A 14,759-nucleotide genomic window follows, 5' to 3' on the forward strand; every position below is an offset into this window, starting at 1 on the left:
GAATTTGTTACAATTGTGTTTTGGTCAAATCCTCCACGAAAGAAACATGTTTCAGAGGAAGTTCAGAAAGCACATTGTTGTCTGCGCGCTAAAGAATTTATAAATTCTGTTTATTCCATTATTTTTCTTTTTTAAAGGGACTTTACAGTATATCATTTAGATATATATAATCTAGGCATGGAAAACATAATTTAATCTCAAAATTGTTTTATTTCAAAATTGTATATTGTCATCTAAGTCTTTTATTCTTTCCCATGTCGGATAAAAAATAAGAATATGATTTTGCACCTTTAAGATTAAACTTGATTGATGCTCTGTTTAGTAGTACATCATTTAACAAAAATGTTTTCGTAAACAATTTGTAAAAAGGAATATAAAATCCACCAACTTAATGTTTACTGCATCTAGCTAGGTAGCTAAAGTTAATGAATCTATAAGAGCTCTACAGACCACAGGGTGTCTATTAATCATAACAGAGCCGCGCCGCCATTTTGAACCAATTTTTTTTTATTCGACAATATCTATACAGTGTACTATAAGCATACGATGCGTTATAATGTATATAACATTTGTGCCAGAGTCTAAGTTTTGGTCCAAAAGAAGAAAAAAAGGTTCAAAATTGAGGTTTTTTATGAGTAACCCCATGTATGTCTCTTGGTAGAAATAGCTTATCCTGGAACCACCCACCTATATCTCCTATATCTATAGGTATTAATAGTATCCTGGAATCCACCAGCTATATCTCCTATATCTGTAGGTAGAAATAGTATCCTGGAATCCACCAACTATATCTTCTATATCTATAGGTAGAAATAGTATCCTGGAACCCACCAACCATATCTTCTATATCTATAGGTAGAAATAGTATCCTGGAATCCACCAACTATATCTCCTATATCTATAGGTATCAATAGTATCCTGGAATCCACCAACTATATCTCCTATATCTAGGTAGAAATAATATCCTGGAATCCACCAACTATACCTCCTATATCTAGGTAGAAATAGTATCCTGGAACCCACCAACTATATCTCCTATATCTAGGTAGAAATAGTATCCTGGAATCCACCAACTATATCTCCTATATCTATTGGTATCGATAGTATCCTGGAATCCACCAACTATATCTCCTATATCTAGGTAGAAATAGTATCCTGGAATCCATCAACTATATTTCCTATATCTAGGTAGAAATAATATCCTGGAATCCACCAACTATATCTCCTGTATCTAGGTAGAAATAGTATCCTGGAACCCACCAACTATATCTCCTATATCTAGGTAGAAAAAGTATCCTGGAATCCACCAACTATATCTCCTATATCTAGGTAGAAATAGTATCCTGGAACCCACCAACTATATCTCCTATATCTATGGCTACAAGATATAACCCCAGAGAGCGGATAACTATAAATGGTAAGAATCAGATTGAAAATATCTATTATCTCAGCTGGGAGCTTCTGTGTTGGATATTCATATTTCTGATAGCTTGGTCTTAATATTCACTGTGGGTCATTTTAGAATCAATGATTAATATTGAATAAAGATTACATCAATTTGTTGATAGAAATCAAGCATTAATCTTGAAATCCACAATACAAGAGTTTCCAACTTGTTCTTATCTTATTTTACATTTTGAATCTTTTTTTTTTTAAATTAATGTTTAAACTAATTACAAGTAAATGAATTATTTATCATGTAATTTAAACTAATTTGTCATCGATTAATAAATAGATTATTAAAATCAGTATGAAACGTTGAATTGGGTTTAATTCATCGATTTTTTTTATCATTCATTGGTAGATTTATTGATTGATTTTATTTATTTCTGATCAATGGTTCTGCTGTTACCTTTGTACAGTCGATCGGTTGATTGATTATGGTTAGCTCTGATCAATGGATCTGCAGGTACCTGTGTACAATGGATTGGTTGATTGATTATATTTAGCTCTGATCAATGGATCTGCTGGAACCTGTGTACAATGGAGCAGTGTTGCTCAAGATGGATTTAGTTTCCTTGAGGATTTACAGCTCTATACTAAGTACAATATTTACACTATCACTACACATAAAACTGTGGACTATAGGAATACGACATACAAGCAATATTATATTTTCTGTCTTTAATGCAAATAGTTTTACCATTAGCTTAAAAACCAACTTTTGAAGAGGATACGTCGTAAAATAACAGTCGTGTTCCTATTCTACAATTTGTATCACTGTATAAACTAAACAATTATACATTCCGGAGCAAAAAAACATTAGAATTAATCCCACAACAAACCACACAACTTTCCAGACCAGGCCAACTTCGGAGTGTCGCCTAGCCTTTGCTCTTTATTTAATTTTTCAATTTTTTTTGTAAAAATCAAAGTTTAATTCTGCTGAGAATTTAAAAAATCTTATAAAAATTTAAAAATTAAAAAAATCTTATAATGTTATTAAAAAACTTCAAGTGTTTAAATTTCAATGAAAGCCTTTTGTCGCTCGGAAAATTTTTACATTTAATGATTGCATTATTTTTCTAAATCTTTTATATTTGCCCTTCGCATTTTTTGAATTATTCTTTTAGAAAAAAAATCTTCAGATAGAAAAAAAACACGTTTTTTGTAATGCATTATTGCGCATTTTGTTTTTCTGGGATACAAAACATGAAAAATCCATATTTTTATTCAGATCTGCAGCATCACAGTGCTTCAATCTATATTTTTATTCAGATCTGCAGCATCACAGTGCTTCAATCGTGATACAACAGTCAGGGACGAAAAATTATGATTTTTTAATATATCAAAGTAAATTTCAAATGCAGGTGGCGCGATGCGTCCTGAATTCTTATATTTTTGCAAAGTAGTATTCAATTCTAAATTTATTTCAAGCTAATTTTTTTTTTCAAGAATTCTTTTATAAATGCAGATAGAGAAATTTCTTCAAATTCTATCAAAATTAATTCTATATTTAGAATTTTACTTCAATATACATAGAGATACATTTGTTTTAATTTAGAAAATGGAAATTAAGATTTCAAAGCTTGGTCATATAGAATTTATAGCTTTAATTAGAAATAAGCTAAAGATTTAAGTTTTTAACTGTTATGATATAGATATCATTGAAAATGTTTTCAGTATAATATAACAGTTATAAATACTAAATCCTTTAACTTTTAAATTTTTTTATTTTTAAACTAATTTTTTATCGCATTGATAAATGAAACTATCCTGTCTTGGAATTTTTTAGAAACTTTTTAATGAACGAGTTTTTTGCTAAATAAAGGGAGTTCCCATTAGACCTGCCAGCTCCTAGCTTCAAATTTAAAGGATTACAGGGCGGTGCTAGGTAAAGTATACACTATACAGGGCGGTGCTAGGTAAAGTATATACTATGCAGGGCGGTGCTAGGTAAAGTATACACTATACAGGGCGGTGCTAGGTAAAGTATACACTATACAGGGCGGTGCTAGGTAAAGTATACACTATACAGGGCGGTGCTAGGTAAAGTATATACTATGCAGGGCGGTGCTAGGTAAAGTATACACTATACAGGGTGGTGCTAGGTAAAGTATACATTATACAGGGAGAACCAGAAAACTGGGGACTAGTAAGACAACATTAATGCAAAATTTAAGTGTATTTGATGTTGTTACAGAAAAAAAACGTTACTAGTAACTTATTAAATGACTTATTATGTAATATGGGTCTGTTTACACTGCACAATTGGTGTGTCTCAATGGACTATTTAAAGTCTAGAATGAAATAGGGAGATTTTTGTTATAATGAACGTTAATCGCGCCGATATATTTTTTAACATCCAGCAGCTAGAACAAACATTTCTCCCTGGAATTTCTTAAAGGGATTTTGGTAATTTTTATGCCAAACCCCTTTCATGACTGGGGGTAGAAGGGGAAAATTATTTTTTTTGTAATTAAATAAATCNCCAAGCCGCCTCTGGATACAGTGTGATGCAAGGATTAAATAAATTGAATACATATTTAATTATGATTACTAAGAAAGGGATCTCCAATCAAAGTTTCTACCACAAAAAAAGCTTTAATGAAAAAAGAAAGTCCAAAGAAAAACATGATCCAACTTCATAGAATTAAGTATTGCTGTTCATGTTTTTATGTTTAGGTACAAATTCAAGGTGATAGCCTCTCATCCAACTGCAGGTCAATTTAGTCTTTAAATATTTTACTAGTGTTGCTATTATTTACCTTAATTTAGTCTTAAATTATAGTTTTAGATGTTTAGTCCCCGGCGTTGCCCGTGGAATTTCAAAAATATTCAAAATTTTCTAAGCCTATGTGTCACCACTCACCATTCACCCTCGGGGAACCAATGGGTTCCCTCAACAAATGTCAGCTAATTTGGTCCAGCCGTTAATGGCCAGCTAAAGCAAAAAATATATACATATGTACATTGTACACCGATATAGGGTTAATTAAAATTAAAATTACGAGGGTTCAAACAAACAGTTGGTTCTCATCCTTTACAATAATTCAAATTAAGTATATTATAATTTAACTTCAATATCTAATCAAGTTTTTTATAGGAGCTGTTCATGAAATGTTTTGTAAAAAATCACAAAACTAGAAAAACATTGATTTTAAGAAAAAGCAGACAAGAAAGTATTTTTGATATTTAAAATTTAAAATCAAAATTTAGGGAATGCCGAAGCCACAGTGGAGGTCGAAACTTTATCTCCTCCAGTACCCGGCCTAATTCAGGTAGATACCTCCAGTACCCGGCCTAATTCAGGTAGATACCTCCAGTACCCGGCCTAATTCAGGTAATACCTGGCTTAATTCAGGTAGATACCTCCAGTACCCGGCCTAATTCAGGTAGATACCTGGCTTAATTCAGGTAGATACCTTCAGTACTCGGTCTAATTCAGGTAATACCTGGCTTAATTAAGGTAGATACCTCCAGTACCTGGCCTAATTCAGGTAATACATGGCTTAATTTAGGTAGATACCACCAGTGCCCGGCTTAATTAAGGTAGATACCACCAGTAACCGCTTAATTCAGGTAGATACCTCCAGTAACCGGCCTAATTCAGGTAGATACCTCCAGTACCCGCTTAATTCAGGTAGATACCTCCAGTAACCGGCCTAATTCAGATATACCTACTTTACCCGGCTTAATTCAGTTTTGTTTAGGTGTCCCCTGAGTCAGGGCTTGGAATGAAGACGAACTTTACAATTAGTGGGGTAGAGTTTTCAGATACAGATCCTCCTCTCTCATATAGCTTTGGATACTTGGATACAGAGATACAGGATACCAGGTGATACAAGGGTATACAGGATAAAAGGTGATACAAGGGTATACAGGATACCAGGTGATACAAGGGTATACAGGATACCAGGTGATACAAGGGTATACAGGATAAAAGGTGATACAAGCGGATACAGGGGATGCAAGGGGATACAGGGGGATACAGAGGAATACAGAGGGATACAAGGGGATACAAGGGGATACAGGGGATTAAGGGGGATACAGGGGGATATCAGGGGATACATGGGGATACAAGGGGATACAGGGGGATACAAGGGGATACAGGGGATACAGGGGGATACAATGGGATACAGGGGATACAAGGGGGATACAAGGGGGATACAAGGGGATACAGGATGATATCAGGGGATACATGGGGATACATTGGGATACAATGGGATACATGGGGATACAAGGGGATACAAGGGGATACAGGAGATAAAATGGGATACAGGGGATGCAAGGGGATACAAGGCGACACAGGATGATATCAGGGGATACATGGGGATACAAGGGGATACAGGGGGATAAAATGGGAGACAGGGGATACAAGGGGGATACAAGGGGGTGCAGGGGGTACATTTAAGACCTAGATTCAGGAAACCAGACTAATCATGAAATGTAGAAATGCAGTCAGAGTTTTTTAGTTTATTTTAAGCTAAGTCTTTTCTTTTGTCCCATAGAATATGTACTATCATTCAATACTCGTTCATTCTATTGTCTCACCTCAAAGAGCTTTTTAATATAAAGAGTTGGCATTGGGATTTATACGCAAAACTATTCTACTGTCTTTGTCTTACCTTTTACTAATTTAGTAGAACTTTATTATTCTTTCATTAATTAATGAAAGAGAGGAAGCATAATATAATTCGTAATTGAGAGTGAACCTTTGATCAAGTAAAATATGGAATTATTTAAATACATGTGCTCTTAAAGGGGGTGTTCCCGAAAAATGAAAGGGGTTATAGGCTTACGTCGAAAAATATTCGATGGTGATTGCTACAAATAACTGTTGCGTCCATAAGGAGAAAATGGTTAAAAACGACTCATACCGAAGAACGTAGCGTCCATACAAATTCAGAAAGTTGCAATATTTGACTCGGATCTTAAAAAAAGTCAATTTAATTCCAAACAAATCATTTAGATATTAGAACCTGTGATCATCGATTTTTTTCTACGCATTCGTATATAGTTGATGTTTCATAATATTTTAATTTTTTTATGATCCGAGAGTTACTTTTGAAAACATTCATTCCTGTTTCAAGGATTTTTTATAATGAAGACGACATTTTCATATTTTCCAGGAATGTTTGAAAATCCAGCGTCAGTCGTGAAAACAAGTTGTAAACGAAATGATGATTATAAAATCTACTATTAAATATGAACTATATATTTTCAGAAAGGAATTGAGTCATTGCCACAACCTCTGATTTCTTATTCCTATAACTTTGCAACCAAAGTTCATCGATTTAGATTAGACATTTAAAACATTTAAATCTGTAAGACCAAATGATTTAAATTCTAAAATATCAAAAACGTTTAAGCCATCAGAGATTTAAACATTTTAGTATGTGGCAAAGTCTCAATTCCAATAATAAACATATAAATCTAAGTGAATAAATGTATCAATTGCTTAGGTTTCTTGTCCACGGTTTTATAGTTTTCAATAATGACATATTCCCTGTCCATGTCTACGTTGTAAATGGTTTATTCCCGAAATAAGATCATTAGATGACGTTTTATTCAAGCTAAATTTTTGATGACGGATACCGGATATTTTCATTTATTCATTATTCTGGGATCCTTGCATTAAATTCAATTCCAGAAAGTGCAACGATTTTATGTTATCAATTAAAAATATTGAAATTTATGTTAGATGATTATCATATTGAAATACCATTATTTAAAGATGCACGATTCACAATAGCATATCTTTTACTTTGTCTGAGTCATAATGATATCCTGCCTTTGTATCTGAAAATTGATGAGCTTGAATTATGGTTCCTTCTATAAAAGTGACTATATGAGAGACAATAAATGAGGTTTACAGAGTTTAACATTTGAAAGATCAGGTCCATATTTTCCTCATTGTTATTTGTTGCTTAGATATCTGTTTAAATTGTACTGTTGAGAATCGAGCAGGCTTAATAATAAATTGTATGGACACATGAAATTACGTTTAAAGGTTCTCCAAATTAACAGATTGCCAATTTTTAAGATATTTACAGCAATCTTTTTCAGCGCACATTATGACATTTTAAAATTACGTTTTTGTCTCAAAAATTCTGCAAGTTTCGAAGGCTAAAACTAAAACAGCAAACGATAAAATGGGTTTTCAAAAAAAAAATTTCAATCAATTTTATCAATTTTATTAAAAAAATGTTTTTAAGTACACTACACAGCGGAAAATGAAACTATTGAATATACTGTTTTAAAACGACCCAGCATGCAATGATGGCTATTCTCGATTCACAACAGTACCCGGGAAAATTTTGTCTTAAAACAATTAAAAGAAATATTGTTTTTAGTTGTGGCTCCTCTACAAAAGTGATTTGCGCAGAAAATTTATTATAATTATCAGAAATCAACACTTTTAAATCTAGAAAAACGACAATATCTTCCACATTATTGATCAGATAAAGGTTACAAGGGTATCGTTGTAAATCGGACACTGTCATCTTTGCATAGAGGATTACTTAAGCTTAAAAAGTAAAAAGAAAACATGTTTAGATGGTTAGGACGCCAGCTGTCAAGTAACTCTATCCAGACTCTACTACCTGCCAACCAACAAGGGGTTATCCTTGTAGTCGAAGTTTGTGATATATACAAGGTATAAAACTAAATTCAAAACAGCCTGTGTGCAGGGCTGGGCAAAATTCTATTAGGTTTTTGGAATTTAACACAGTAAAGTTCGTTAACGAACGGCAAAAATCCACATAGATTATCAATAGGTAGCAAGGTCTGTAGATATTCTAGGTCTGTGGTAACCACTAAGATATTCTAGGCCTGTGGTAACCACTAAGATAGTTTAGGTTTGTGAAACCACTAAGATATTTTTGGCCTGTGAAACCACTAAGATATTCTAGGCTTACGTGTACCAACTAAGATATTCTAGGCTTGTGTAACAGCTAAGATATTCAAGCCTTGTGTTTCCACTAAGATATTTTAGTTTTGTGTAACCAGTAAGATATTCTAGGCTTGTGTTTCCACTAAGATATTCTAGCCTTGTGTTTCCACTAAGATATTTTAGTCTTGTGTAACCACTAAGATATTCTAGGCTTGTGTAACAACTAAGATATTCTAGGATTGTGTAATCACTAAGATATTCTAGGCTTGTGAAACCACTAAGATATTATAGCCTTGTGTAACCACTAAGATATTATAGGCTTGTGTAACCACTAAGATATTCTAGCCTTGTGTAACCACTAAGATATTCTAGGCTTGTGTAACCACTAAGATATTCTAGGCTTGTGTAACCACTAAGATATTCTAGGCTTGTATAACCACTAAGATATTTTAGTCTTGTGTAACCACTAAGATATTCTAGCCTTGTGTAACCACTAAGATATTCTAGACTTGAGTTTCCACTAAGATATTCTAGGCTTGTGTAACCACTAAGATATTCTAGGCTTGTGTAACCACTAAGATGTTCTAGCCTTGTGTAACCACTAAGATATTCTAGGCTTGTGTAACAACTAAAATATTCTAGACTTGAGTTTCCACTAAGATATTCTAGGCTTGTGTAACAACTAAGATATTCTAGGATTGTGTAACCACTAAGATATTCTAGGCTTGTGTAACCACTAAGAAATTCTAGACTTGAGTTTCCACTAAGATATTCTAGGCTTGTGTAACAACTAAGATATTCTAGGATTGTGTAACCACTAAGATGTTCTAGCCTTGTGTAACCACTAAGATATTCTAGCCTTGTGTAACCACTAAGATATTATAGCCTTGTGTAACCACTAAGATATTCTAGACTTGAGTTTCCACTAAGATATTCTTGGCTTGTGTAACCACTAAGATATTCTAGTCCTGTTTAACCACTAAGATATTCTAGGTCTGTGGTAACCACTAAGACATTCTAGGCTTTTGTAACAAATAAGATATTCTAGGCTTGTGTAACCACTGAGATACCTAAACCAGTTCAAGTCAGTTTTTCAGAGCTCACAGCTGCAGAGATTGTGTAAGTAAAAAATATGGCAGCCAAAATTTATAAAAAATGAAAAATTATATATTTAAAATCTGAGAATTATTATTTAATAATGTAGATTTCCACATAAATATGATTTAACATTTTCATTTTGGATCTTTGTATATTTTTCATAATTAATTGAAATTCGAAGAGTCCATTTTTCAAATTAACATTTCTTTTAATCTTATTGATGTAGAAAGTAGACCATGAGGGATAATGGTTTTTGAAAATCAAATATACAGTTTAAAAGGTTTAGTTTTCTTAATCATATATTGTATTAAGGTGTTTTCATAACATGGTAAATAAGTTTGAGTCATGATAAGAAATATTTGATATTTTTTTTTACCGTGAGAGGAGTTTTTACGATTTTTTAATCCTTCTAAGAATCAATCATAAACCATCTCAATGCGTTTTTGAGAAAGAGAGAAAGACAAGATCAGTAAAATTAATTAGGAATTGAGTCTCTGTCACAAACTTTTTACAACCCGATGTCGTAGACCTTAGATATTTCAAATTATGAAATTTGTCAATTTAAATAATCTAAATTTGAAATATCAAAGGGATAAGGAAATGTGAGTTTGTGGAAAAGACTCAAATCCTTTCTGCATTAAAAGCTTGAACACCGTTACAAATTAACGTGTCATTTTTATTACTTTTGAGGCTTCGATAACATTCTTTCAAATATTTTGTTATCCAATTTAATGCATCAACCTGTTTCAGGTCACTTGGAGAGACAGGTGCTAACCTTGCATCCTCAGGAGCTTGTATTGAGGCATTCGTTTACTTAGATAAACTAATACAGGAGAGTCAATTTATATCAAAATATACAATTCATTTTTATAAAATACAAGCTCAAGAGCTTGACGTTTACCGTAGAAAAATCCTAGATTTTTTTCAGCCTATGTTCCTACCAGCACCCTGGGTATACCCAATGGTTCCCTAGAAAAAATTCCGCAAATTTGGTCCAGCCATTTGGCCTGCTATAGCTACATTTAAACATATATATATGAGCCAAGAGCTTGATTTCATAGATTGGTCTGTGTCCAGGGGCGTACGAGGGCTTTTGTTTGCCTTTGATACCTTTTTAAATTTTTTTTGCCCCCCCCCCCTCCCACCTGGACTTGTTTTGTTCACCATAGAAATACACCAAAAAGACTGCATTTTGGGGTGTTACTAACCTTATAGAGTTTAAAAATTATTCCTTTGCTTGAAAAACTAACTTCTTAACTTTATAAATTTATCACTTAACTCCATCACAGCTAACTAATTCAATAATCACAGCATCATTAAAAATTATATTTTTACTAATAAACGAAATTTCTTCTGAAATTTTTAGATAGAATTTACTCAATCTACATATTGCCCAGTGCCCCGCCTGAAACTTTCAGGGGGGCAAGAGGACTACTGCCCCCCTAGGTACGCCACTGTGCCTGGTCTGAGGAAGGAAAATGCAAGCAGATGCAATATTAAAAGAGCCTCCTCCATTGGCGCCCCCCGCCCTCAGCCTCTCAGAGGGGGGGGGGCACGCGTAGAGGTGGGGGGGGGCGCGGCCCCCTCCTCGTACGCCACTGTCTGTGTCACGTGATTATATAGATATATTTTGTTTTCTAGCCTCAATGCATGTAGAGTATATATGCACTACAGATTTAAGTCATCATTGCCTCAACATTATGAGTACTTAATACATCATACAATCAATAACGCATCCAAGCCTTTCCATATCTTGGTTTTTAAAATGTTTCACTTTTTTTGTTGATTTCTCTTGCAGTGGAAACTAAAACATAATGATATCTCTGTTATCCTTTCTGCGTAATCTTGTTCTTATTGTTAAACGTTTTGAAACTTTATGATTGTAAATTATTCTGTTTGATTAATTGATTTGCGTACAGACTGTGGAGAACTCTGCCGTTCAAACTGAGAACTACAAACCGGTTCTTTGCCAGTTCTACTCCGATATTTTCTTAGAGTGCTCCAGGTTTGCAGTACAAAATAAACTTTCAATAATTGGGTTCAGCCTGAAGAATTTAATTATGAACCGGTATTATTATTTTTTATCTGATCCATGTACAGTGAATTTGATAAGACTTTACCTTGGTCTAAACCAATTGTGAAAAATAAGTATTACTCTGGCAATTTAGCCTTGTGGCTTGTACTCGTACAAGCCTGTTCGATTTTCAGGAAACAAAAGTTTTCGAAATCAAGATAAAATTTTACAATAACAATGCCTAGATTATAGTTCATACCATATATTGTTTTCTATTTCAAGAACAAACTGTTTATTTGCAGGCTGAGTATAAATGATAATATTTATATTTTAGTAAGTATATTACCCAAGCTGACTGTGCTAACAAGGATGAAGGATTAGAACTAATGAACAATATGCTCAGCTCAACCTGTTTACTCACTGTAAGTATATTACATAAATATATTATTTTCTAACAATGATATTATGAAAATATTAGGAATTAAAGGGACTGTAAACGTATTTTCAAGTGGCCCTCCATTTAAATAATAAAATCATGGATCATGGTCCTTTTAATGATGTGCGGATTTTTGGTAATGCAAATTTGGTAATGACAATTTGGTAAGTTTACAAAAGTGACAATTTAGTAATACAATTTGGTAACGACAATTTGGTAATGAAATTTTGGTAACGTTATAAAAGTGACAATTTGGTAATGACAATTTGGTATGCCAATTTGGGTGACAATTTGGTCACGACATAAAAGTGACATTTTGGTAATGACAATTTGGTAAGTTGAAAATTTGATAAAAAAGGGATAATTTGATAAGTTGCTAATTTGCATTTATTAATTATTAATAAATTACATTATGTTAATTGGGTTAGGTTAGGGTTAAAGACAGTTTCTGGGGCGAGGTGCTGCGGCTAGGATGGGCTAGAGGGCCTAGCGCTGCGGCCTTTTTTACCAAATTGAAGTTACCAAAAATCCGCCCCTAAGTTGTAACCCATGATCGGACTGACAACGAGGAAGAGCCGTAATTGAAAAGAATATTTTCAGATGGAAAAACAGGGATTACTCCGTCAATTTAGCTCAGGGTACCGGTGTGAATCGTCCATAACACCAGAAATATTGAGGGTCCCTTGAAATTACGTCTGCACTCCCTTAATCTTTTATCCTAAGTCTGAATACAAAAATGATAATTGTTTTTTTTTGGTGAAGTGAATAGCTTATTAAATATAATCAATTCTATAAAAAAAATAACATTTCCCAGATTTGATTGAATTACGAATGAATAAATAAGAAATACATTCATGAATAAAATATAAATGAATTGATTAATGAGAAAATGTAATAATAAAAAAGTTATGTAAAGGGTATCCCATCACAAATTTCGTTCAGATTTCGTCTCGACAACTCGTACAACTTTTTTTTTGAAACACACTTTGTCATTATATATATACATAGCTATTAAAGATCAAAAAATATCTTAAGAGATGTCTCTTAACGTACAACTGTAAAGTTTAGTCCAATTCACTGAATGAATGATTAAATGAAAAATTGAATAAATGAATAAATGAATAAAGAGATAAATGAATAAATGAATAATTGAATAAATGAATAAATTAATAAATGAATAAATGAATAATTGAATAAATGATTAAATTAATAAATGAATAAATGAATAAAAAAAATAAATAAATAAATGAATAAATAAATAAATAAATAAATGAATAAATGAATAAATAAATAAATGGAAACATGAATTAATGAATAAATGAATAAATGGAAACATGAATTAATGAATAAATGAATAAAGGAATAGGATGAATAGATGAATGAATGAATAAATAAAACAATGAAAGGATGAAAGGATGAATAAATGAACAAATGAATAAATGAATAAATGAATAAATGAATAAATGAATCAATGAGTAAATGAATAAATGAATAAATAAATAAATAAATAAATAAATGAATATATAAATGAATGAATGGGAAATGAATAAATGAATAAACTAATGAATAATATATAAATGAATAAATAAATTAATAAATGAATAGGAGGATGTATATGATGCTGGGGAATCACTAAGTGTAAGAATCCAAGAGGTAGAGAATACCTGCACCCTAGGTAATTACAAATTATATTTTAGAAATATAGGTTTTATATTCTAAATAAATCTTTTGAATGTAATTTGAATTATTAAAATAAATCTGGAAGATCACCAAAATATGTATTTCAAACTCTGATTAAAAATCAATGCAAAATGTTGAATTATTGTTTTAATACAAATAATTAATATACATTTAACAAAAATAAGAATTCCTTCATAAAAAATTGGCTATTTGGTATGCAACAACTTATTTATGCAAGTACATGTAAAACCAGCTCTTTACAAATTTATGCAATTTACTCTAAGAAAAATGTTTATTGGTTCAAATTATTCTGAAATGTTTATTGGTTCAAATTATTCTGAAATGTTTATTGGTTCAAATTATTCTGAAATGTTTATTGGTTCAAATTATTCTGAAATGTTTATTGGTTCAAATTATTTTGAAAGGTTCATTGGATTTATTCTGAAAGGTTCATTGGTTCTATTTATTCTGAAATGTTTTTTGGTTCTAATTATTCTGAAAGTAAATGTATAACATGTTATTAGCTTATTCTTATTATTTTATTGTAGATATATAGTATAAATACATCGCAATAATATATATAATAAAACAAGACATTCGTATATAAATGTATTATGTGTTGCCGGCCGGACCGATTGGGCTGAAATTTTTTGTGGACACTCACGGGTGGTGGGGAATGTTATAGGCTAAAAAGTTTGATTTTTTTTCAAAATTATTTTCAAAATTTTTTTTCCACGGGCAACGCCAGCCCCTTCATCTAGTATATATATATTTAAATGTATGAAGATAATATTTATTCCTCTTAACATGGTATCATGGTCTAGGGAATTGTATGGAGTTAATGATACGTGAAAGAATAAGAACCAAGAATTATATCTATTTTCAGTATGCATATCATATATATACTAGTTTAAGTGCTCAACGTTGCCCGCGGAATCTTTTAAAGTGGAATTTTGAAGAAAAAAAATTCGATTAAAGAAAAAAATCTAACTTTTTTAGCTTGTGTTAATCCCGGGGTACTCAAGGGTTCCATAAAAAAAATCAGCTAATTTTGTTCTACTGTTTGAACAGCTATAGCTAGCATATACATATATAAGCGAAGAGCTTTATTATATATAAAGATATTGTCATTTTCAAACAAAAAATAAAACAAAAAATTAAAACTTCAATTTGACTAAGTCGTTGAAGCTTAAAGC

The 14,759-nt window shown here is 32.1% G+C and overlaps 1 protein-coding gene across 1 annotated transcript in view; it reads left to right on the plus strand.

Moving 5' to 3' along the window:
• LOC111708706 (uncharacterized) overlaps positions 1-14,759 on the plus strand; it is a gene marked incomplete at its 5' end in the record, with an annotated part of 62,609 nt that overhangs the window by 13,641 nt on the left and 34,209 nt on the right. The window contains 13 exon segments of the mRNA XM_023482167.1: positions 1,330-1,417; positions 1,950-2,043; positions 2,719-2,760; positions 3,272-3,334; positions 4,126-4,163; positions 4,660-4,721; positions 5,154-5,278; positions 7,999-8,098; positions 9,384-9,454; positions 10,184-10,265; positions 11,353-11,438; positions 11,782-11,869; positions 13,489-13,558. Coding sequence (XP_023337935.1) covers positions 1,330-1,417; positions 1,950-2,043; positions 2,719-2,760; positions 3,272-3,334; positions 4,126-4,163; positions 4,660-4,721; positions 5,154-5,278; positions 7,999-8,098; positions 9,384-9,454; positions 10,184-10,265; positions 11,353-11,438; positions 11,782-11,869; positions 13,489-13,558 — 1,009 coding nt within the window.

Source organism: Eurytemora carolleeae, unplaced genomic scaffold (genome assembly GCF_000591075.1).
Source record: "Eurytemora carolleeae unplaced genomic scaffold, Eaff_2.0 scaffold899, whole genome shotgun sequence".
Classification (NCBI taxonomy): domain Eukaryota; kingdom Metazoa; phylum Arthropoda; class Copepoda; order Calanoida; family Temoridae; genus Eurytemora; species Eurytemora carolleeae.